General features: G+C 36.2%; 1 protein-coding gene across 2 annotated transcripts in view; it reads left to right on the top strand.

Annotated features, from left to right (window-relative positions):
• Ppp1r12a (protein phosphatase 1 regulatory subunit 12A) overlaps positions 1–18803 on the top strand; it is a 144194-nt gene extending 125391 nt beyond the window's left edge. For both annotated transcript variants that reach the window (XM_004650135.3, XM_045152155.1), the window contains exons 19-25: positions 254–319; positions 3725–3741; positions 5098–5233; positions 6993–7097; positions 11610–11657; positions 13841–13891; positions 16650–18803. In XM_004650135.3, the coding sequence (XP_004650192.1) occupies positions 254–319; positions 3725–3741; positions 5098–5233; positions 6993–7097; positions 11610–11657; positions 13841–13891; positions 16650–16736 (510 nt within the window). In that variant the 3' untranslated portion in view covers positions 16737–18803. The remainder of the gene's footprint in view (positions 1–253; positions 320–3724; positions 3742–5097; positions 5234–6992; positions 7098–11609; positions 11658–13840; positions 13892–16649) is intronic.
• The last annotated feature ends 4641 nt before the right edge of the window (positions 18804–23444 follow it).

The following is a 23444-nucleotide window of genomic DNA, read 5'->3' as shown; positions in this document are numbered from 1 at the left end:
ATTTCCATTGCTTCTTACCAGCAAAATAGACTTCCTCTAAATAAAGTAGCAAAATCTCACTACAACTTCAGTTTTGCTTGAGCTGGGGATGTAGCTCAGTGGTAGAGTGCTTGCCAAGCTCATGTAAGACCTTGAGTTCATTCTCTTTACTATATTTTTATAAAAATTAATTTTTCTTTTGATTGATTTTATGGTATATTTGTTTCAAGATCAACTGTGTGAAATCTGTCTTTGATTTCATAATCGTTTTTAGAGTGATGAAAATGAACAAGAACAACAATCAGATACGGAGGAGAGTTCCAATAAGAAAGAAACGCAGGTAAGTAGCATTAGTTTTTATATTAATATTTGACTGTTAATTATTACATTTTAATTGAGCTTATATTTGTTTATACAAAACAGTTATTGCACACCATACTTGCCTACTATAGGATCCCTTGGGAAGACTGAATAAAAACATGGAGTTTTTTGTGGGTTGACTTTTTTTTTCTGTTTTTTCAAGTTAGGGTCTTACTCTTGCCGCGGCTGACTTGGAATTCTAAAATTCACTATGTGGTGGCCTTGAACTCACAGTGATCCTCCTACTGCTGCCTCTTGAGTGCTGGTTTTAAAGGCATGCATCACCACAACTCGCTCCATGGGGAATATTTTAAGTGGCAATAGAGGTAGTGAAAGTTTATTGATACACAGCAAAGTCTCATCAACTATACTCTAAATGAATTGCAGCCATTGTAATTTAGCCTTCATAGTTGAACAAACAAAGGGAATAGTGTCTTGACCAAAGGAAATACATAGACGATAATCAGAAGCAATCAAAACCCAGAAATAATAGTTTCAGATTAGTTTCTGGGAATGACAGGTTCTAAACTCTGGACAATATTGGCTTCTTTACATACGTGTAGAAGTCAAGACTGTGCTCATAATCATATCAGATATTTTTTTTGTTGGTTTTTTTGGGGGGATTTTTTTGTTTTTGTTTTTCAAGGTAGGGTCTCAGGCTGACCTGGAATCCACTCTATTCTCAGGGCAGCCTCAAACTCACAGCGATCCTCCTACCTCAGCCTCCCAAGTGCTGGGATTAAAGGTGTGTGCCACCATGCCCAGCTGATCAAAATACCTTGGTCAAAATATTAAGAAGTGACAGTTTCAGTATTCTGCACTAAATGAGACACCTTTATCACACCTGTCAAAACTCAGGGAATATTACAGAGAGGTGGTGGTAAGAATGTAAGAGCCCATCCTTGCCTCCCAAGTACTGGGATTCAAGGCGTGTGTCACGCCTGGCTGTGTCTAACTTTTTTTAATTTAGGGCCAATCGTTGACATAGAGCTTGTTGACAAACAAAACACATATTGTAAGGTGGGCATGGTGGTGCACACCATTATTCCCAGCACTTGGGAGGCAGAGGTAGGAGAATTGCCACAAATTCAAAACCAGCCTGAGACTTCAGAGTGAAATCCAAATCAGCCTGGGCTAGAGGGAGACCCTACTTTGAAAAAGCAAAAAATAAAAATACATTCTGTATTTAAGTTTTACTGTAAAATTATTCATAAGATGCATTAAGGGCAAGCAGCATGAAATTTATTTATTTATTTATTTATTTATTTTGCCGGTTGTGGTGTCACACGCCTTTAATTAAGCACTCGGGAGGCAGAGGTAGGAGGATCACCATCAGACTACATAATGAATTCCACGTCAGCCTGAGCTAGAGTGAGACACTACCTCAGAAAACCACAAAATAAAAAAATACGTTTTTTTATTTTAATTAATTATTTATTTATTTGGGGGAGAGAGTGAATGGGTGCACCTGGACCTCTTACTACTCTAAATAAAGTCTATACACTTGCACCACCTAGTGTATCTGGCTTTATGTGGGTACTGGCAAATCGAACCTAGGTCCTTTGATTTTGAAGGTAAGCACCTTAACCACTAAGCAATCTCTCCAGACCAAGAATATTATTTTTGATGTTTGTGTATGTTTGCATATATACCATGCAGACCTGTGTGCCATGGCATGAAGATAGAGGTCAGAGGACAACTTTGCAGTGTAGGTCCTTGCCATGCTTTTTGTTTTTGAGAAAGGATTTCTCATTCTCCCTCTGTGTGTTGCTCATTACTGTGTGCTTGCCAGGCCAGCCCGTTGAGGAGCTTTTGGAAAACTACCCTGTCTCTGCCTCCCATCTTACTGTCAGTGTGTTGAGATTATAGAAGCCCAGCCATGACTTCCAGTTTTTATGTGGTGCCTAGGGATGTAAGCTTGTATACTCTGGCTTGTTTGGGAAGTGCCAGTTATCTCCCAGTCCTAGGGCATTGTTTTTAAGAACAAAAGGTTTCTTAGTTCCAAACAATTTAGTTTTATTCATTGTAAATAACTGATTGATACTTTAATTCTTGCATTTTGGGTAGCAATTTATTAGTTAGTAGTTACAGAAGACCTAGCCTACACTGTATATGTGTATCTGTATATTTAACAACCTAGCCATTCATTTCCTATGACAGCTGCATCTTCAACACCTAGTAGGGATGTGATTACATAGTTGGTTTAAGTCATTCAGTATCAACTACTGAGCTCTTGGAACCATTTTGCTACCAGTATGAGCCACTAACACATCTTCTCCCATAAACCTAATTTCTACAAAATTGTGAGGAAAAGGGAGAGATGAGTTAAAATGGTAGCCCACAGCTCTACAATAGACCCAAGCATAATATATAATTTAAGCTATGACATCACAATGCTATTGTTTATTATTTCCAAATAAGGGGTGGCTATTGCTTTGGTTGTTGTGCTTTTTTTTTTCCTTAAGCTGTTGAATGGTGAAATTTTAACATACTAAAATCTTTGGTAATAAAATTTTATAATCCAGGTTTGGCAAGGTAAGAATCCATTTTAAAAAAGAGAGATGATTAGCAGGTTTAATTATTTAAAGTTGGGATTTGGGGAGAAAAGACCCTATTAGTAAAGTTTAGAGGTACATGTTCATTCAAATTAAAAGGATAATAATCATGGCCTTTTCTAACATTTAAAATTAATATTTATAACTCAGTAAAATAAGTGGGAGTCAGAATATGTGAATTTTCTTTTTTTACTAAAGTAGAAATCTAAGTGACTAGTAAGCTTAAAAATACATTCCATATTATTGGTATCCTAAAAGAGGGCAGTACAAGTGAAGTTGGCAAAAGTTGAGTTGAGCTTTGATATGGCTTACTGGTATTTCTTAATGTAATTATGTCTTCTGTTCAGTGATTTGAGTAATACATAAATTTTTAGTCACATTTTTTTCTTCTAATTAAAAAGTAATATAAGTCGGGCGTGGTGGCGCATGCCTTTAATCCCAGCACTTGGAAGGCAGAGATAGGAGGATCACCAAGAGTTCGAGACCACCCTGAGACTACATAGTGAATTCCAGGTCAGCCTGGGCTAGAATGAGACCCTCCCTCAAAAAAAAATAAAATAAATAAGTATGATGATAGGTGTAGGAAATCACTAAAAAAGTTTCCAAATGAAATTACATGGCTGTGTGCATATAAAAATACATAGATTCTATCTGCAATTTTTTTTCTAAAACAACCATATAAAAGTTAAAAGTATGCATGGTACATAGATAGGCTTAATAGTATGAAACATCATTAATGCTATATTACCATTAATTACTTAGCAGCTTCCGTTAATAGTTTATGAAAGCATAAAATTTATTATGCCATTTTTTTTCTTGTTTCTTTCTAGGTGGATTCCATTTCTAGGTATGTTTAGCTTTTTTCATTTTTTACTTATTTTTATCTTTGCTTTAAAAAACATGTTACTAGATATTTATAGATTTTGTAAGCTTACAGAAGTAGATGAATAATAAAAATCTATGAAAATTTAAATGACCTAATCACTGTAATTAGATTTGTTTAGTAAAGGTTATACTTTTAATTCACTAGTCATTGTGATAAGCTATTCTGAACCAAGAAAGATTTTCCCAAATAGCTACAACACTGATACTTTTCTTAGATTTTCCATTGTTCCCTAAATTACTTCAACATTGACTGCCTCATTACTAACGTTAGGAAATGATGAAATCCAAACTTGGCCAAAGATTTCTTTAAAATTTAGCATCTTTTCGCATTACCCCTGTTTAGATAAAAGAAATAAATGAAGATAGTTTTTTGTAACATCTAGCTCAAAACAAGTATATTCTTGAATCTAATCTGTTTAAATATTTATTTATTTATTTATTTATTTATTTGAGAGAGAAAGAGATAGAAAAAGAATGAGTATGCCAGGGCCTGTAGCCATTGCAGATGAATTCCAGTCACATGTGCTGCCTTGTACATCTGGATTACATGGGTAATGGGAATTGAACCTGGGTCCTTAGGCTTAGCAGGCAAATGCCTTAACCAGTAAGCCCTCTATCTCTCCAGTCTTGAATGTAATTTTGGTGAATTTCTCTTGCCCATAATTACTAACAAAAGTCCTTTAAGACCAACAATTCATATGTACTGATAGTTCTGTTGATTTGAAGTGTAGAGGCAGTAACACCAGAAAAGTAAACTGAATTCAGAACCAAATGACAAAAGAATTCAGTCACTAAGACACTCATTTTTCCTGTTTAGGGCAGATTCATTACCTGACACTTTGGATATACTGTATTTCATCAAATCTAAGATGTTACTTATCATAATATGAAACCAGGTTTGTCTTTTAAATATGGAAATTTTAAGTCTTACATCCTAATCAGGCAAATTAATAGAAGTAATAACTTTATTATGTTTTACAAAACTTGTTTATACAAAAAATTGGGAAGACTCTTATCTATTTTGTTTTACTTTTAAATACGTATTTATGAGAAAGAGAATGGGTGCGCCAGGATTTTCTGCCACTGCAAACAAACTCCAGATACTTGTGCCACTTTTTGCCTCGATCTAGCATTATTACATGGGTACTAGGAAATGGAACCCAGGCCCTCAGGCTGTACAAGCAAGCATCTTTAACTCCTGAGCCAGCTCTCCAGTCTGTACCTACTACTTTTGGAATCGAGTTAGTGTACACTGTGATATGTCAGTGTTAACCTAAAAGCATGTAGTAAAGTACTTATTGAACCTCATCCTCTGCAGATATGACAGCAGTTCCACATCATCCAGTGACCGGTATGACTCCTTGCTGGGTCGCTCTGGATCGTACAGTTACTTAGAAGAAAGAAAACCTTACAGTAGCAGGTTAGACAAGGATGATTCAACTGACTTCAAGAAGGTGCTTAAGATATTTTAATTATAAAGTTACCTTTTGTGTTGGAATGTTTGTATTTTAATACTGTTCTTAAAAGTTCATAATGAGGCTTGGCGTGTTGCCACACGCCTTTAATCCCAGCACTCGGGAGACACGTATGGGGATCGCCATGAGTTCAAGGCCACCCTGAAACTACATAGTGAATTCCAGGTCAGCCTGAGCTAGAGTGAGACCTTGCCTTGAGACCCCCCCCCCAAAAAAAGAAAGTTCCTAATGAAATCACTATCTTAAAAATTGTACTTTAATTTTTAGTTTTTTTATTTTATTATTAGAATATGAATAGCTGTAATTGAAAAGGAAGAGAAAAATATCCCAGACTTTTATTTCACATCCATTATGTCTTTGTAGACAATGAGAAAGCCATTCTTATGATGTTTGTACAGTCATAATTATCTAGTAACTGTTTGACTTTTGTCCTTTCTTATATGCCAAACTAGTAAGATTAGGAGAGTTATTTTATATTATGAATAGGGTTCAGTCATCTACTAAATAAAGAAATGACTACTGAATTGTGCTTCAGTAGTGAGATTCTACTCAAAAGTAAGTAAGGATAGAGAAATTGTCCAGTTTGGGCCTCTTCCTATACTGGGAGAAATAGCATATTAATGAATTGGAATTTTAAAACTGAGCTATTACCTAGAAATAGAGAATAAAAATTATAAAAGTGTATAGGAAAGGCAGTAGTGAGAGTGATGAACACATTCTCTAAGAAGTGAAGCTTTATCCAAGAACAGGATGATTAGTTTTTAACTGGTAAAAGTGGGGAAAACTTAAGTGCATAGACCTAGTTTGTCAAGGAATATGATCAAGAGAAATAATTAAATCTGAATGTATAGGTCATGTGGTGCCTTTTCAAAGATCTCTGTACTCTAAAATCACTGGGAAACATTCAAGAGTTTGTAATTTGTGGATGTTAACAGAACACTCAGGAAAATTATGCCTGTGGAAATTGTGAGGTTTTCATTTTGAATAGCTAATCTTTGCTATTATATGACAGATTACAGGGAAAACAGTTCGGGTATTAGGAGAACCTCTGTAAGAGATGATTACAGCCACAGTTATCGTGGAAGTAAGTAGTAAGGTGGAGGGAAAAGAAGCCATGGGTTCAAGTGTTAAGAAAGACATGAGATCATTAGAAAAGGATGTTTTAGATTGTAATGTAAGTATCAAGAAGTAGTTTGCGTTCCTTTTTTTTTGGTAGGGGGTGTTCAAGATAAGGTCTCACTCCAGACCAGGCTGACCTGGAATTAGCTATGTAGTCTCAGGGTGGCCTCGAACTCACAGTGATCCTCCTACCTCTGCCTCCTGAGTGCTGGGATTAAATTAGGCATGTGCCACCATGCCCAGCATTTGCTTTCCTTTTAACTTTGCTATAATTAGTGGAAGGATAATAAATGTAACCATGATATTCCATCTTAATTTTGGACAACTCAAGGGCAGGAGCTCACCACCTACAAGTACAGATCACTGTGACAGTGTAGATGTGCCCTTGGTAGCAACATGGGTCCTTTAAGATTTTATGTAGGACTTAAATATCTGCATAATACCAACAGTTTCTACTGTATAAACATACGGCGTTAAAATATATTTGCAGTGTGTTTTTATAGTTTATATGCTACATTAATCTTTCTGTTTTGATGTTATAAAGTAATTGAGAACTCTTCAAATGGAGAACAGAAAAGTAATTTGTTCTTCCCGTTTTTGTTGTTGTTGTTTTTGGTAGCTTTATGAACAAATTCTAGCTGAAAATGAAAAGCTGAAGGCACAGCTACATGATACAAACATGGAGCTCACAGATCTGAAATTGCAGCTGGAAAAGGCTACCCAGGTTTGTACCTTTTCTCTTTGTTGTTGTCAAGATAAGGATTATGATTTATTCTATCTAAAAAATTACAGTGAAGCCATGCTGGTAGCACATACCTTTAATTCCAGCACTCATTTGAGAGGCAAAGGTAGGAGAATCACCATGAGTTTGAGGCCACCCTGACACTACATAGTGAATTCCAGGTCAGCCTGGCCTATAGCGAGAACCTGCCTCAAACAAACAAAAAAAAGCAAGTTCATTTCCATAATTTTAAAAATGTATTTTAAAGCCAGGTGCGGTGGCAGTCACCTTTAATCCCAGCACTTGGGAGGCAGAGGATCACTGTGAGTCTGAGGCCACTCTTAGACTACATAGTGAATTCCAGGTCATCCTGGGCCAGAATAAAGACCCTACCTTGAAAAAAACAAATTGAAATTCTAATACTACTTCAAAGAAATCAAGATAATTCAGTTTATTGATGACTTTACTCTTATGATGTTAAAAATATAGAGGCTTTATTGTCAAAAGTCAAGGTACTTTCATGGTGCTGAGACTTGAGCTGTCTACCTTGCACATGCTTGGTAAGTGCTGCACCTCGAAGCCAAATCAGTAGTTCCCAAAGTTCCTTTCTAATAATTTTTTATGTATTATGAGTATTTAATGTTGTTCATGTAAAACTGATTTTACCAGCACTGCTGGAAGAAGGTATTTTAACTCTTTTTTTAAAAAAAAAAAATCTTAACTCTGTGGAAGAGTTTCTGTGGGTCAGAGTTTCTGCCGAACAGCAAAGAGAGTAAAATTACTTACTTGAGAAAGAGAGAGAGAGAGATCGAGAATATGGGTGCACCAAGGCCAGGGCCTCTGGCCTCTGCAAATGAACCCCAGAAGTCCGCATCACCTTGTACATCCAGCTTTATGTGGGTACTGGGAAATTGAACTTGTGTCCCTTGGCTTTGCAGGCAAGCATCCTAACTGCTGAGCTGTCTCTCCAGCCCAAGGGGAAAAAAATTAGACAGCAAAATTGAGATAGCCAAGCTAATTGGGATTTTTGTACATAAGATCTAGGGATTATTTTCCAAATTCTTTGCCATGGAACAGTACTTTTGGAAACGGTGGGGTCATAGCCCCTTCTTCTTAGACCCTATTTCAAAGAACATAATAATTTTGTGATCAAAGGATGGGAAATGCTACATTTTTTAAATCTTGTAGATTTTGTAGGATCTATTTATATGTTAAAGACTCTAAGGATTCCTCTAATTCTTAACAAAACAAACTTTCTTTAATTTTAACATGGTACTTGTAACAGAAAAATATCTTCCACATAGCTCCCAGTGTTTAGCTTGAGAACACTGGTATAGAATTGTACACTCAGTTCCGTGAATGATGTTACACACTTCTTTTTAGGCCAGTCTTACCTAGTTCTCTCTTTTTTAACATTTAAAAGTCTTGCTGGGCATGGTGGCCACACCTTTAATCCCAGCACTCAGGAAGCAGAGGTAGGAGGATTGGTATGAATTAGAGGGCACCCTGAGACTAGATAATAAATTCTAGGTCAGCCTGGGCGAGAGTGAGACCCTACCTTGAACCCCCCCCAAAAAGATGGGGTCTGGAGAGATGGCTTAGCACTTACAATGCTTGTCTTTGAAGCCTAAGGACCCAGGTTCTATTCCCCTGTGCCCACATAAGCCAGATGCACAAGGTGGTGCATGTGTCTGGAGTTCGTTGTCAGTGGCTAGAGGCCCTTGTGTGCCCATTCTCTACCTCTCTCCTTCCCTTCCCCCCTCATCTCTTTCTCACAAGTAAATAAATAAATGATATTTAAAAGTCTCATTCTTTCCATTGAGCTTATATTGGTTTACCACATCATTTTATTCATGTTTTTAATATTTGTTTATTTATTTATTTGAGAGAGAGACAGAAATAGGCAGGTAGAAAGAGAGAGAGAGAATGAGTGCGCCAGGCCTCCAGCTGTTGCAAACAAACTCTATATGCATGAGTCCCCTTGTGCATCTGGTTTGTGTGGGACCTAGAGAATCGAACCTGGGTCCTTTGACTTTATAGGCAATGCCTTAACTGCTAAGCCATTTCGCCAGCCCTTTACTCATTTTTAACCACTACTGTTTAAGCAGCTATTTATGTACAGTAGATGTGCAGTGCTAAATTCCAGAGGTCAGCCTAACATTGCAAGTCTGTTCCTTTAGCTGGTGAGGATTTATTGTGAAGATGTACAGAAGAGACACAGTAAGAACATGTTTCACAATAAGATATCCATAATAACTTGGAATGTCATCCAAGGCTGAGGTAAAACTACTAATATAACACAGCTATATGGTAAAATGGACTGTCATTTTCCTCCAAACTGCATACATAACTTATTAAACCTCCACACATGAAGGTGTGATATAGCTGGTATTCTGAACATAGTTTTGCTCTAGGGATTTGGTTGTGTTTGCTTAGTATATTGCTCTGTTACCTAGTTTAAGTATTTAAATTTAAAAACCTCAAGAAGAAACCAGAATTAGCTGAAACAGTGCTATGCATACTTGAAATACTGAATTAGATTTCTGAAAAGAAGCAATTTGGGATATATCAATTTTTGTTTTTCCAGAAATAATAGATATTGAATAGTAAAACCATAAAACAGCCGGGTGTGGTAGTGCACTCCTTTAATCGCAGCACGTGGGAGGTAGAGGTAGGAGGATTGCTGTGAGTTCGAGGCCACCCTGAGACTCCATAATGAATTCTAGGTTAGCCTGGGCTAGAGTAAAACCCTCAAATAAAACAAACTAAGTAACAAAAAAGATAACAGAGAAACTAAGGATGCCTGGATATGATTTATGTGCCATAACTTTTAAGGGGAAATTTGAAAGCAGCCTCAAAAAGTAACTTGGTTACAAGTTATGAGTATATTAGAATATGACCCAGGCACTGTGGCGTACACCTTTAATCCTAGCATTCAAGAGGTTAGGAGGATCACCTTGAGTTTGAGGCCAGCCTGAGACAACATAGTGAATTCCAGGTCAGCCTAGGCCACAGAGACACCCTACCTCAGGGTAAAAAAAAGAATGTGGGGACTGGAGAGATGGCTCAGCAGTTTTAAGGTGCTTGCCTACAATACCTAGTGAACCAGTACCCACGTATAGCCAGATGCCTGCACCCTCTCTGCAAATAAATAAATATTTTAAAAATATGAATAATAATTATTTAGCAAAAAAAGTAAGTATTCAGCAAAAAGTAAATTTCAGTTACCACATCAGGGACTGGAGATGTGGCTCAATGGTGGAGTGCTTAAATTCATGAGCCCTTGGGTTTGATCTCCAGCACTACATAAACTAAAATACCACATTAATCAGTAAAATTGTGCTTAATTGATAATAAAATATATGTTTGACATGTGTGCTGTGGTTGAAGCCACAAAAGACCAGTTCCGCTAAATTAGTACCTGATTATCCAGCAGATTTTGAGGAATAAGGCATTTGGTGTTTTTATTTTCCACAAATTGATCAGTGATCCCAAGGGAGATTTTTATGCAGTGGTCAATATAAGTGAGAGCCAAGCTACTTCAGTTGGGCAGGTGCTCAATGCACAGACTCAGAGCTCTCATATATAATGATACAGTGTATGACTTAAAGCTTCAGGGGACCTTTCCATCCCCTATAGCCAAATTCAAATCTCAGGATTTATTTTTATAATTTTATATATGTATGTAGTGTATTTTGATTATATCCATTCCCCAGTTACCTTCTGTTATCCCCTGAGTAAATCTCTCCCACTAAACCCTCCTTCTTCCCAACTAATTCTCTTCTTTTATGTCTTTAGGGACAAAGAGAGACTCACTAAGTTAAATTTGGGTGGCTTGCATGAGAATGGGGGAGGTGTTATTTCCTGGAACATTAACAACTTACTAGTAGTTATACCACTGAAGAACATACTCTTCCGTCCCCCAGCAATCATTAACTGCCAATAGTTCTTCTGAGAAGATTCTTGTGTCTCCCACCCCCATTTATGATGGAATGTTGATGGGCTCAGTCTTGACTCTTGTGCAGAATCATATCAGCAGATTTATCAGCTTTCTGCTGGACATGTAATGTGTCATATGGGAAAAAGATGAGAGGTCTCACCAAGAGAAGAAAGATGTATAGCTATCAATTTTTACAAGAAAAAGTGTATATGAACACATTTAACAATTGGGGACCACGGAAACTCAATAGTGAGGAAGATAAGATAGATGTGATTGCACAGAAACACTAGTTTTATGTTCTGACTACATGTATAGTCACTCAACCTGGTAATCAACCTATTCTCTTCAAGGCCCTGGGACTTGAGCATTCGGATTGGCCTTCATGGTTGGCCAGAAGGACCATGAGCATGTGAGGGATAATGAGGATGTTTTCATTTTTAGTCTATTGAACTTATTTTCACCCCAAACTATGAGAACTATGGGGAAGTAGTAATGTCATTTTAACATCAGTTAAAGGAAAATTATGCCCTCCTTCTTTATTAAGATTAGACATGTTTTAAATTTCTTTTTGGCAGAGACAAGAAAGATTTGCTGATAGGTCACTATTGGAAATGGAAAAAAGGGTAAGTGTCCTTCTTATTAAATAGCAATCAGTTTCCCTCCATGTTATTTGAATATACAGTGGTAGGTTTTGTTTTGTTTGTAACCAAAAAGAAAGACTGATTATAGGAAAACTCATATGCAATTTTTAAAAAATAGTGATATTTCATGTGTGTTTCTCTTCAATTGCTGTTAGTACTCTAGAATGTGAACATGGCTATAGGAATAAATCTACAAGTTCAATTTGAGAAGTTTAGAATGTATGAATGATGCAAAAAGTTGTAGAATGTTTACAGAGTAGCTGAACAGTGGCTAGACTTGTGGGATTTTGTACAGAAAAAAAAAAAAGGCTCTGATCTTGAGGTCAAAGACTAAATAATCAGAACTAGTTGGCGTGGAACCATTTTTCTTCCACATTATTTTTGTTTTATTTTTTCATGGTAGGGCCTTACTGTAGCCCAGGCTGACTTGGAACTCACTCTGTAGTCCCAGACTGGCCTCATACTCAAAACAGTCCTCCTACCTCTGCTTCCAGAGTGCTGGGGTTAAAGGCATGTGCCACCAAGCTAGGCCTTCACACTATATTTTTTAATTACTACTTTGCCTTCTTCACAAAAATAAAAAAGTAAAAACAGTGCAGAATATAAAAATAAGGAGGTGGAAAGATGGTGATTCCCCAGTACCCAAGTTAAAGCCAGATGCACAAAGTGGCACATGTGTCTGGAGTTCATATCTGACCTTCTCCATCTCACTTCCCTGCATCTCACTTCCTTTCCTGCTTGTCCCATGCTGATAAGTTACAAAATAGCAAATCTAACTCTCCATTTAATAGACATTGATAATCATAGGACTAAAAAGTGCTAACAAGGCTTGGAGAGATGGCTAAGTGGTTAAACCACTTGCCTTCAGAGCCTAAAGACCCAAGTTCAATTCCCCAGTACCCATGTAAAGCCAGGTGAACAAAGTGGCACATGTATCTGTAGCCTGTGTACAGTGGCTGGAGGCCCTAGTATGCCCATTTTATCTGTCTCCCTCCTATCCCTGCTTGTAAATAAATAAATATATATATTTTAAGTGCTAACAATTGTTTGGTATTCTTTTTGTATCAGGCAGGCGCTTGTAAAATTGAGGAAATCAAATATGACACTACTCTTAAAAGTATATTGGTTTATGTTAATTTGTCATGCTTGTGTTTTTAACTAGGAAAAACATCTCTGTAGAGTAACATTTTTGTCTATATAATAATTTGTAAGCACGTGAATATGAGAATCTAGCCTAGTATTTATAAGACTGAATAGGAGTCCATCCTTTTTTTAAAAAAAAAAAAAAGCACATACCCTAAAAACATTAACAGTAAATGTACTGCATTGCTAAATATGAGCATTAATTATTAATCTGGGAAAGAATGTCTTAGAAGTAGTTTCAGTGCGATTAAACTAAATGTAAATGGTTTGTATCTGAAAGGTGACCGGCAAGAGTCAATATCTTCTGGGCGGTATGACCTAACCAGTTTTACAACTCATCAATTACTGCTGCTTGCTTTGTGCATAACACTCTAGAATGCTAGCTTATAAGGAAAAATAAAACAGTCCACTGCAATAATAGATTGTATGTTGGCTTTGCCTGTCACTCTCGGAAATGAATTTCAAATGAGTGCTGCAGTTGCTCTCCCTTATTTTCACCGCATTAATACTACACAGTACCAACCTATACAGCTGTACATCTGTAGTGCTCAGTAGGGTAATAATTCACAATCAACCTCATGGATGTTAAAAATGAACTTCTCTTAGAGCCTTTTGACATGGTAAAATATATACTTTAGGCATGTTTGCTTCTTGGCCTTTCCGCTTCTGTCACTGTAGTATAATTGTGTGTTTGTGTGTGTATGTGTTCTATACAGCCCTCAGTCTTGAATGTTGGTTTACTCTATTCCTAAGTTTTGTATGAACTAAAAGACACTTTAAATATGTTATGTAGCATCTCATTGAGAAAGTCAAAGCTTTTTTCAAAAGCTGATGAGAAGTAACTGAAATGAAAATCTTTGTACAATTTTTATTTGTGGAAAGTTCTTTGCACATCACTGCCATCACATCTTTGTACACTGCTCCTGATTTTATCTTGAATTCTAAAGTAACGACACTCACACTATCTGAAAGAAAAAGTGAATAGAATCATTAAGAAGTAATGGGGCCTTGTATTGATCTAGGAACGAAGAGCACTAGAAAGAAGAATATCTGAAATGGAGGAAGAACTCAAAGTAAGCAAACCGTGCTATTAATTTGTCTGCTTAGGAACTTATATTTTATAATGCTATTATAGATACTTTTGTTAATTGTTGTTAAAGCTAATTTCCCAGTGCATGGCATTATCTATATCTTATTTCTCTCTTCCTTAATTCAAGTTTTAGTCATCTACCTGGGTATATAAAATCCAAATCATTTTGATATCTCTTGGTATAATACTTTTTTTAATTAATTTATTTATTTATAATACTTTTGATATTCAGGCAGTGGGAGAGTAAATAACTATAGCTATAAAGATGTGGGCTGTTTGTGCTACACGTGTCTGTATGTGCTGCAATGTTCCTTTAAGGGTAAGTTACAGAGAAGGGCCAAAAAAAAAAAAAGTTGAAGCATTCTTTTAAAAAGACATTTGGGATATGGCAGAGCACAAGGTCCTAGGTACAATATCAATATCACTCTCCCCTCCCCCCCAAAAAAAAGTAAGTGAAAGGGTAGGCAGAGGTGTACTGTATCAAATTCCACTTTATCTGTGATAATAGTTTTGTGTTTTGAATATTGAACTCTGGGAGTCAAAAAGCATAACTGATAAACCAATACCACATTATCTTGCATAAAATTTCTCTATCACCTAATAAATTAAGGAAGTAATATGTAGGAAATTGAGCCTATAAAATTAAAATTAGAATAAATGTTTGACTGAATGAGTTTGTTATACAGTTGTTACTAAGTAGTTTTGAAAAGCTGGAACCTTTTGGATTTTTTCCTTATATGTTGCTTGACATGGTCTTTTAGGAGTACATTGTTTACCCTTCTAAAAATCTTGCACTATTCCTTAAGGCTTAATTTTTTTGTATTCATTTCCTGGGATTCTTTATGTTCTTACTGAACTCTTGAATTTTCTTATTTTTTATTTCTATTTCTTTATGTTCTGATTCCTGCAGAACCTGCACCAAATAAACCAAATTCAGACTCTGAAAGAGTTACATGAGAGGCTGCTGACTGAGAATAGGGCCTTGACCAGAGTGGTAGCCAAGCGCTCAGGGTTCTGTAGGCACCTGCAGTCTGTGAAGCTATAACTATAGTTTCATCATTTCTTCTTGGTAGAGCCAGGCAGGTGGTTTTATATCAGTAAGCGTGTTTTGTAAAAGCTCACTTTTACAAATTAATACCATTGTGTCTGGAGCTTTTAATATATATAACGGTTTAATAATGCATGGCTTCTCAAATGTTACAAAGAATCACTAATTGTATATTGCAGCTGATATACATACCACAGTAAAGGCAGAGGTGGCTTAGAGACCTGTCTGTACATTGTGAAAGCTTACATGTAATTTCTTACTTTAACATTTCTAGAAGGAAAATAGAAGCTAAAGTATCATATGTGGAATCACTCACTATATTTTAAAAGCTGAGTTAAATTCTCGGTTTTTGAAAATAGTGTAGATTTTAATCAGAACCATCTTAGTTTACATGTATTTACTATTACAGATACCATAATGTATAAACTTCCAACTACTGTATATTTTGTAATTAAACATTCTGAATAGAAATAAGAATTAATTGATTACTTATAAAATTAGATTCCTTAAGCTGGGCGTGGTGGTGCACGCCTTTAATCCCAGCACTCAGAGGCAGGGGTAGGAGGATCACCGTGAGTTCGAGGCTACCCTGAGACTCCATAGGGAATTCCAGGTCAGCTTGGGCTAGAGTGAGACCCTACCTTGAAAAACCAAAAAAGCATCTGAACAACAGAAAATATATTTTCTTACTTTTGAAACAAAGCAATTCAATTTTCTGCTGTCTTACAGACAAATTGAAGAAGGGAGTGTAAATGTTACAGGTTAAATGAACTTTCCATAGCTCATATTTGACATTAAGGCATACTTTCCAAAATATTTAATTTTCTTTTTCTTCAGTTTTCAAAATGTATTACACTGTCTTATTAGATACAACTTCTACTTGCAAAACTACTTAAAGCTATGTCTTTACAAGGAATCTAACTTTTTTTTTTTTTTTGGTTTTTTGAGGGTAGGGTCTCACACTAGTCCAGGCTGATCTGGAACTCCCTATGTAGTCTCAGGGTGGCCTCAAACTCACAGCCATCCACTTACCTCTGCCTCCCAAGTGCTGGGATTAAAGGCGTGCGCCACCATGCCCGGCCAATGCTTATTTTTTATTATGTAAATATTTTCAGAGATACACCTTTACTACTTATTTTATGATAATATAAATATTTTCATTTAACTAGTGCCCCTTCTTCACTCAAACATTGTACTAGGCACTTAAATTTGGATCTTATAATTTTGTTATTTAGGAAACTTTAATAATTTAGAACAATTTAGCTTTATCAAAACTTTCCTAGGTAGGCTGCTTTTCTTATGGATAACATTGTGGTTTTACGTCTGGCTTAACAGCAGAAGGCTTTTATTTAGGTATTGACAGGAGCTATCAAAGAAACTCGCTTTACAAGTCTATCCTAACAAAACAAATTTCGTGTCTGCTCTAATAAAGTGTGCTTGTGAGTCATAAAATCAAGTAGTTCAGTAAATTTCAATTGATAACTTGGAAAATAAACCTTTCATTCCATCATTCATTAAACTAATTAGCTTCGCAAATGTTTTTTTCTTCTTCATGGTATATGTTTTAGACATTAGACATACATATAACTGACAAAGCTTGATCATGTGTTTTGTGGTGAAAATATAACATTTGTTAAGAATATTTTGTATTTTTACTGAAATAGAACTTTTTCTTATGTTTTCCTTCTCATAGATGTTACCAGACTTAAAAGCAGACAACCAGAGGCTAAAGGATGAAAATGGGGCCTTGATCAGAGTTATAAGCAAACTTTCCAAATAGGGGGAAAATCAGCAGGAATTGCACATACTAGTAACCCAGTGGACCATAAGTGGCAGTCACTGGAAGCCTGGGAAGAATCCTTGGAGACTGTCATTTTCAAATATCCTGCCAAATGCCCTCTTATCTAGGATTTTTATTTCGTTTAATTATCTGGGTTTTTTTTCTTCTTTTTTTGTTATCAAGACCATTGTTTCATGTTAATGCAGCTGCTGAGAAGATTTTTTTTTTTTTAATGACTGAGAAAACTTGTTTACAGCTCCAGCAAATAAGGAAAGTGTTCAAGGCCAGATATGCCTCAGATATTTAACCAGTAAGCCTTAGTTGTACATAAATACTTTTGTGTCAACAAAAACTTTCAGCTCTCACAGAAGACAGTTATTCAACATTTTTTTTGATGTGCCACAGTTTCTAGTTTTTCAATATTTAAATTTTTTGCTTTACATCTGAGTTTGGGTTTGTATTTCTTCCTTCTAACTCTTCATGTGGCAGTCTTCTATGTATTCACAGCCTTCTCATTTACAGAAAGAAAACGTGTTCTGAGATTATTGTTGTGTGTTAGGCTAATGTATTGTCTCCCACCTTGAACTGAATTTCTTGGTGGAACATTTGCTTTCACTGTATGTGCAATATGCATTTATTTCTTATATGAATGCTTTAAAGTCAATTGATATTTGATCTTTTAAGTCCTAATTTCTGCCTTCATTGGTCACTTTTTGTTTTGTTTTTATTGTAGTATAAGATGTTAGATTTTGTAATCTTCACATCCATTTTAGCAGGTACTGAGTGATGCTGTATATATAAATAAGTGTATTGTTTTGATTTTTTTTTTAGACCACCACATGGCATGCTTGACTATTTTCTTATTTCAAGTGTCTATTAATGCAAAGTAGGCTACTCCATGATAGTGTTAAAAACAAAATTTGCTAACAATGTGATAAAAAGACTTTAAAAGTTACACATTATATGGATGGAGCCCTGTCTTTACAAATTTTTCTACTGTAAAGTACTATTACTTTTGTTTTCATTTGATAGTATTCATCCATAACTAAAGTTGCATAAGATGATTGCTTCACATTTCACATACCTATATTTATCTGAGTGCTGTCTAAAACTGTTGTGCTAGCCAAAGTAGTGCTATGAAATCATTTCCAGACTCAACCATGAGTAAATGTTAAATGCACTGTTATTGCCATGTGAAGAGGCATTGACTTTGATATCACCATCATGTTCAGACCATTTTATACATTTCAGTGGCCTTTTTTAAAAGGAAAAAGAAAACAAAGTACATACTTAAGATGGCTTTTATTTGGACAAATAGCTTTTATATTTTCATTAAACCATGCAAAAAAAAATTACATCTTCCTGGCATATAACTGTCTCCTTAACCACTGAACAGTTTAGCCATTTGAATAAAATGTACATTGTAAAGCTTATAGTAGCTGATTGTATTATTGAGTGTATTGTATAACTATATTAAATGTGAATTTGTACCCTTTCATTTTAAAAGGTCATTGTGTTCTACTGCCTACTTTAGATGACTTGGGGTTAGGGAAGGGTGTTTTGGTAAGTAGGGTTTTAAGTCCTCTCTTTCGTGATTGGTTTTATGAAGATATAAGGTTATGCTCTTACTACCAAGCTCAGGATTCTTGATAATAAAGGTACAAGGATAGTTGTGAGGATTTTATTTTTGGTTATATTTGAACTGTATGAATGATGGGTCTGAATCTAGAGACTTTCATGGTCTAATATGGAGATAAAATATGCAGATCATTGACCATTTTGAGTGACTGCAACGTGTTCTGGTTGCACAACAGTTAGGCATGCTGTGGTTTGTATTTGTGAAGTTTGGGTGCCTGTGAAGATTGATTAAATACATGTTTCTAATATTTTAGTGTTTTGTATTTAGGTTATTTATTCTTTGTATCTAAACTGAACAGCTACTGTGCTATATTGACTTTATTGGTAGTATTGAGCAGACCTTGTTTCTGCATGAAACTAGTTGCAAAACCCACTATTTTGGAAATAAAAAATGTATTTTGACATATACAAATAAAATGAATAAACCTATTTTAAATGTGTGAACTTTTAATGAAAACAGTTTAGATTTTATTCTGAGATACTTAAATTCTGCATGCGTGTTTTTTCACTAATTGTTTACTTGAATATCAGTTTGAATAATTTTTGATATTGTGATAATTTGCACAGCATTGTACATGCACATCTGTAAATGCAATCTTAATTGCCATATTTATGCAATATGTGTATCAATTTGGACAAATGTTTATATATTTTACATAAAGCTATCTGTATGCAGAATCGGAGAACTAGTTTTTTATAAGTGGGTAAAATAATGATTATAGTGAGTTTCAAGATAGTTGCTTTGTAGCCCAATATTTCTTTTTCAAAACGATTTCTGATGTTTAAATATTAAACCTCTATTTTTTTTTTTTTTAGCTGTAAAAATAGATTTAGGAATATATATGTAAAGATACTTTTCCACTGAATTGAAAATATTTGCTTTAATAATTACTTTCCAACTTAGATTTAGCCAAGATTTCTGTCAGCACACCTGTAAGTAGTTAAGATGCATTTTTAAGTTTTGACTTAGGCCGTTCTGTAGAGAGCCTGTATTTAAAACTAAATTGTTGAATTCTGTCCTTTCCTTTGTACTTTCAATGCTTTACCTATTCATACTCAGAATTGTCTGGATTACTATTATTTGCCATTCATTTACAAAAACAAAAAAGTATTTCATATGCAACCCAAAGGAATGTAGCTGCAGACTATCTCAGAGAATGTTCATATTAAAAGAAAAGTAGATATTTGCTAATCCATTGACTATTGTTTTGTCTAAAAGTTTATTCCCATTACTGGTCAGGGTGGTGCATGACTATTATCTCAGCACTTGGAAAGTAGAGGGAAGATCAAAAATTCTCAGTCAGCTCCATAGTGAGTTTTGAAATCACCCTACACCTGTTTGGAAAAGGGATGCAGGGAAGATGGCTGTTTGGTTAAAGGCACTTGCTTACAATGCCTGATGTGTAAGTTCAGTTCCCAAGCCACCCACATAAGCCAAATGTAAAAAAAGGGGGCATAACTGTCTGGTGTTCATTTGCAGAGGTAAGAAGCCCTGGCACACCATACACAAATAAATAAACAAATACAATTTTTAAAAAGATACTGCTATTGAGTCTTCCCTGTCTTATTTGAGACATCACTCACTCTGTTAGAAAAAGACTGTATGCAGGTAGACAAATTCTTCTCTCTAAACTAGGACCATATATATGTTCCAGAGTACATGATAGCTTTGTGGATTTTCTTTCATTTATCATTATAAGCAGAAAGCAGAGCAAATTCTATCCACTGGGACTATCTTGCTAATGAAAACGGGTTCAAAGATTATAGACAACTGATACACTGGCTACTTTGTGATGCTGTTTTTACTGTGTGATTGTGGTCTCTGAGTATGCATGTTCAATAGGGGTGATATATATACGAACAACGGTCAAAATAAGAGCTTAAGAATAGAATACTAGTTGCATATTCTCTTACTCTGCCCATCACTAAGGCCATTTCTTGGCTTCCACTGTGAAAGATTCTCTAGGTTCTTTTAGGCAGTTTCCATTAAAAACTGAGGCTCAGAGAGAACCAGTGCCTCCTTGCCCTGGTAGGAATGAATTCATGCCTGATTGGGACTCATTTGCAACAGTCTAGCATACTGCCTAGGTGTGCTGCCCTCTGGGGTCTGCCCTTCAAATCTACAAACCAGTTGGGCCATTCCCTTGCATAGCTGAATCTGATGAAAAGAATCCACTTTCAGTTGATTACAAAGGCCTGTTCATTCTGTCATCCCCTATCAGCCCCCCACCCCCTGCATTCCCTTGCTCTGTTCTGTGATCTTTACTTGGATACACATGAGTCTGGCTTTATGTGAGTGAGCAGAATAATACTGTTTTTTGGCCTGGGTAATTTCTGTTTGCCTCTGCTTCATGCTTTAAGGTCACTTCTCACTTTAATTACATGTATGATTTTCCTCTGATCTCTGGATCACATGTGTACCTGCCATGTGGGTGCTTCCTGTAAACTCTGGAACTACTGCCTGTGCAATTTCTCTAAACTTTGGGTAGCCATGGGTTTAACTCTCTTTACTACTCATACTCATCTCTGCTTTGTTATTTTCTTTCTTCTCTTCTTCTTTAAACCACTACCATTTGCCCTCTTGACATTCTTCCATGGGAAAGCTCAGGACAGATGTGTGTCTCTTCTAAATCTCCTTACCTAGGTTCTGTCTTCGGCGTGTTTATGGTTCTGCCCCAGCCATTTCTCTCAGATGAACCTATGTGTTTTCCACATGAGCCGCACATTCCCTACTTTCCATGTGCTTAATTATGACTCTTGTTCTTGCCTTCTTCCTAGGTCCAAGTTTCCCTTAAATAAACCCACAACTTTTGATTTCTCCCCAAATAAACTTAGTAATTCATAAATTATCATTCTTGAATCTGTCTTTATCAATTCTTTGTTAAAGAGAGGACAGGACCCAAAATTGGGGTTCATAAACTTGGGGGACCCTTCCTGAGCCCCAAAATCCTGCATCAATATTGCTGTCCCATGCCTACAAAATTACCAAATTATAAAAGATACTAACTTAAAATATGCTTAGGAAACAAGTGTTAGATTTTATTGCCATAATATGTAACAAAAATTGAATTCTATATTACAAATGTAACTGAATTTTTCTTAAACTTTAGTTTCCTAAATTTCATTAGAAATAAGCTTTTTTGAGCCATGTTGTCTCAAAATGTCACTGTTTAAAGTCCAATAAATTCATGGATCCCTAAACTGACCAGATTCTCACTTTTTAAAAAGCTGAAATAAAAGGAAAAGTTATTAGAAATGAACTGAAGGTTTGTGTTCAGTAAAACACATCTGGTGGGGCATGTACTAGGTGGGTGCCTGTGGTTCCACACGAATGTCGGAGCAGGAGGGTGAAAATATTACTTCCTCACACTTAGTATGTCTTATGGGTTTCTTTTGTTTTGTTTTTCGAAGTAGGGTCTTGCTCTAGCCCAGGCTGACCTGGAATTTACTATGTAGTCTCAGGGTAGCCTCAAACTCATGGCAATCCTCCTACCTCTGCCTCTTGAGTGTTGGGATTAAAGATGCAAGCCACAATGCCCGGCCGGCTCTGGGTTTCTATTGACACAGACTTTTCTCAGTAGCATATTTCATCATAAAAGCAAATCTTGTAAACAGGGATTGGATGGGTGGGTGGGTTGGTTGTTTTCAAGGCAGGGTCTCATTCTTTCCAGCCAGACTTGGAATTCACTATGTAGTCTCAGGCTGGCCACAAACTTCTACCACTGCCTCCCACTGTAAAGTGCTGAGATTAAAGGCATGACCACGCCCAGCTTGTGTCTCCATGTTAGAGGCAAGAAAATTGAGGTTTGTACCTTGTAGATTAGTTGAGTGTTCGAAGCCTAGTACAACTTAAACTTGTTAATGATTGTTTTCCCCAACTGTAAGCCCCAGATTTTTCTATTTTCTAATTTGTATCACAGTTTATTAGCATTTATATGCATATATTAGTTATTTTGGAAGGTGGCATTTCTTGACTTTTTTTCTCCCCACATTTTCTATTCCCTCTACTGGTTACATCATGAGATCAGAGCATTATTGAGCAGAATCACCTGATCTGTGCTTTTTAAGTGTGCTTACTTGTGCTCTGGTATACTAGTCCGTATGAGTGGGTATGTGCTGTTGGTCTGAAGTGTAAGTGCTACTGCCTTGCTCAACGGTGAAAAAATTTTAAGTACAAGGATAATTAATGTTTCACACACACCAAAGTGAGATGACTTACAGCACAAGTTGGTGCCTTAGTGCTTAATAGTTTACAGTTTTACCTTTGTGTTTTTATAATTTAAAAGAAAATCAAGCATTCCCATATTAGGAGCAAAATAGATTTTTCCTGATCAGTAGGTAGTTGAAGGATAGCACACAGACATGGATGCCACTTTGCCTGCCCTGGAAGACGAGAACTCATACCTGATCCAGTCTCATCTTACAGGGTGTAAGCAGCAGCTTCCTAATCATTTCTTCTTCCCCAGTTCCACAGACTTAGCCACCATGAGCTGGCCCTTCCAGAGGTAGTCTCCTAGGTGCTGTGCTCATCAGCCAGTCAGGTTCCTCCCTACACACCTGAGCCACATGTGTGAGCTCCTTCCCCAGAAACTTCTGAGGGAAATACCTCCTTGGTGTTTTTGTTTTTTGTTGTTTTCTCGAGGTAGGGACTCACTCTAGGTCAGGCTGACCTGGAATTCACTATGTAGTCTGGGGCTGGCCTCAAACTCATCATTATCCTTCCTCTTCCTCCCAAGTGCTGGGATTAAAGGCATGCAGCACCATGCCCAGCTTCCTGTCTGGTCTTTGCATTGCTTGGAGGGGAAAAATTCCTTTTGCCTCCTGTTGTTTTCCTGCTCTCCTGTTTTCATCCTATAATTAACTTTCATAATTTACCCTTAAAAATTAAAAAAAGCCTTTAAGTGGGCCAAGTTTGATTCAAAATTTGAGACACACAAAATATTTTTACAAAAACTATGGGTATCTGACCTGCAACCATAAAATAATGATCAGTCAGATTTAAACAAAAATCTCAATTTCATTGGATGTGTCAATATCTTAAGCTTATTAGAATAAGAAAAGAGTTGATAC

The sequence above is a fragment of the Jaculus jaculus genome, chromosome 6 (genome assembly GCF_020740685.1).
Source record: "Jaculus jaculus isolate mJacJac1 chromosome 6, mJacJac1.mat.Y.cur, whole genome shotgun sequence".
NCBI lineage: Eukaryota > Metazoa > Chordata > Mammalia > Rodentia > Dipodidae > Jaculus > Jaculus jaculus.
Note: the sequence above shows the minus strand (reverse complement) of the source record. Positions and strands in the feature narration are given on the sequence as shown.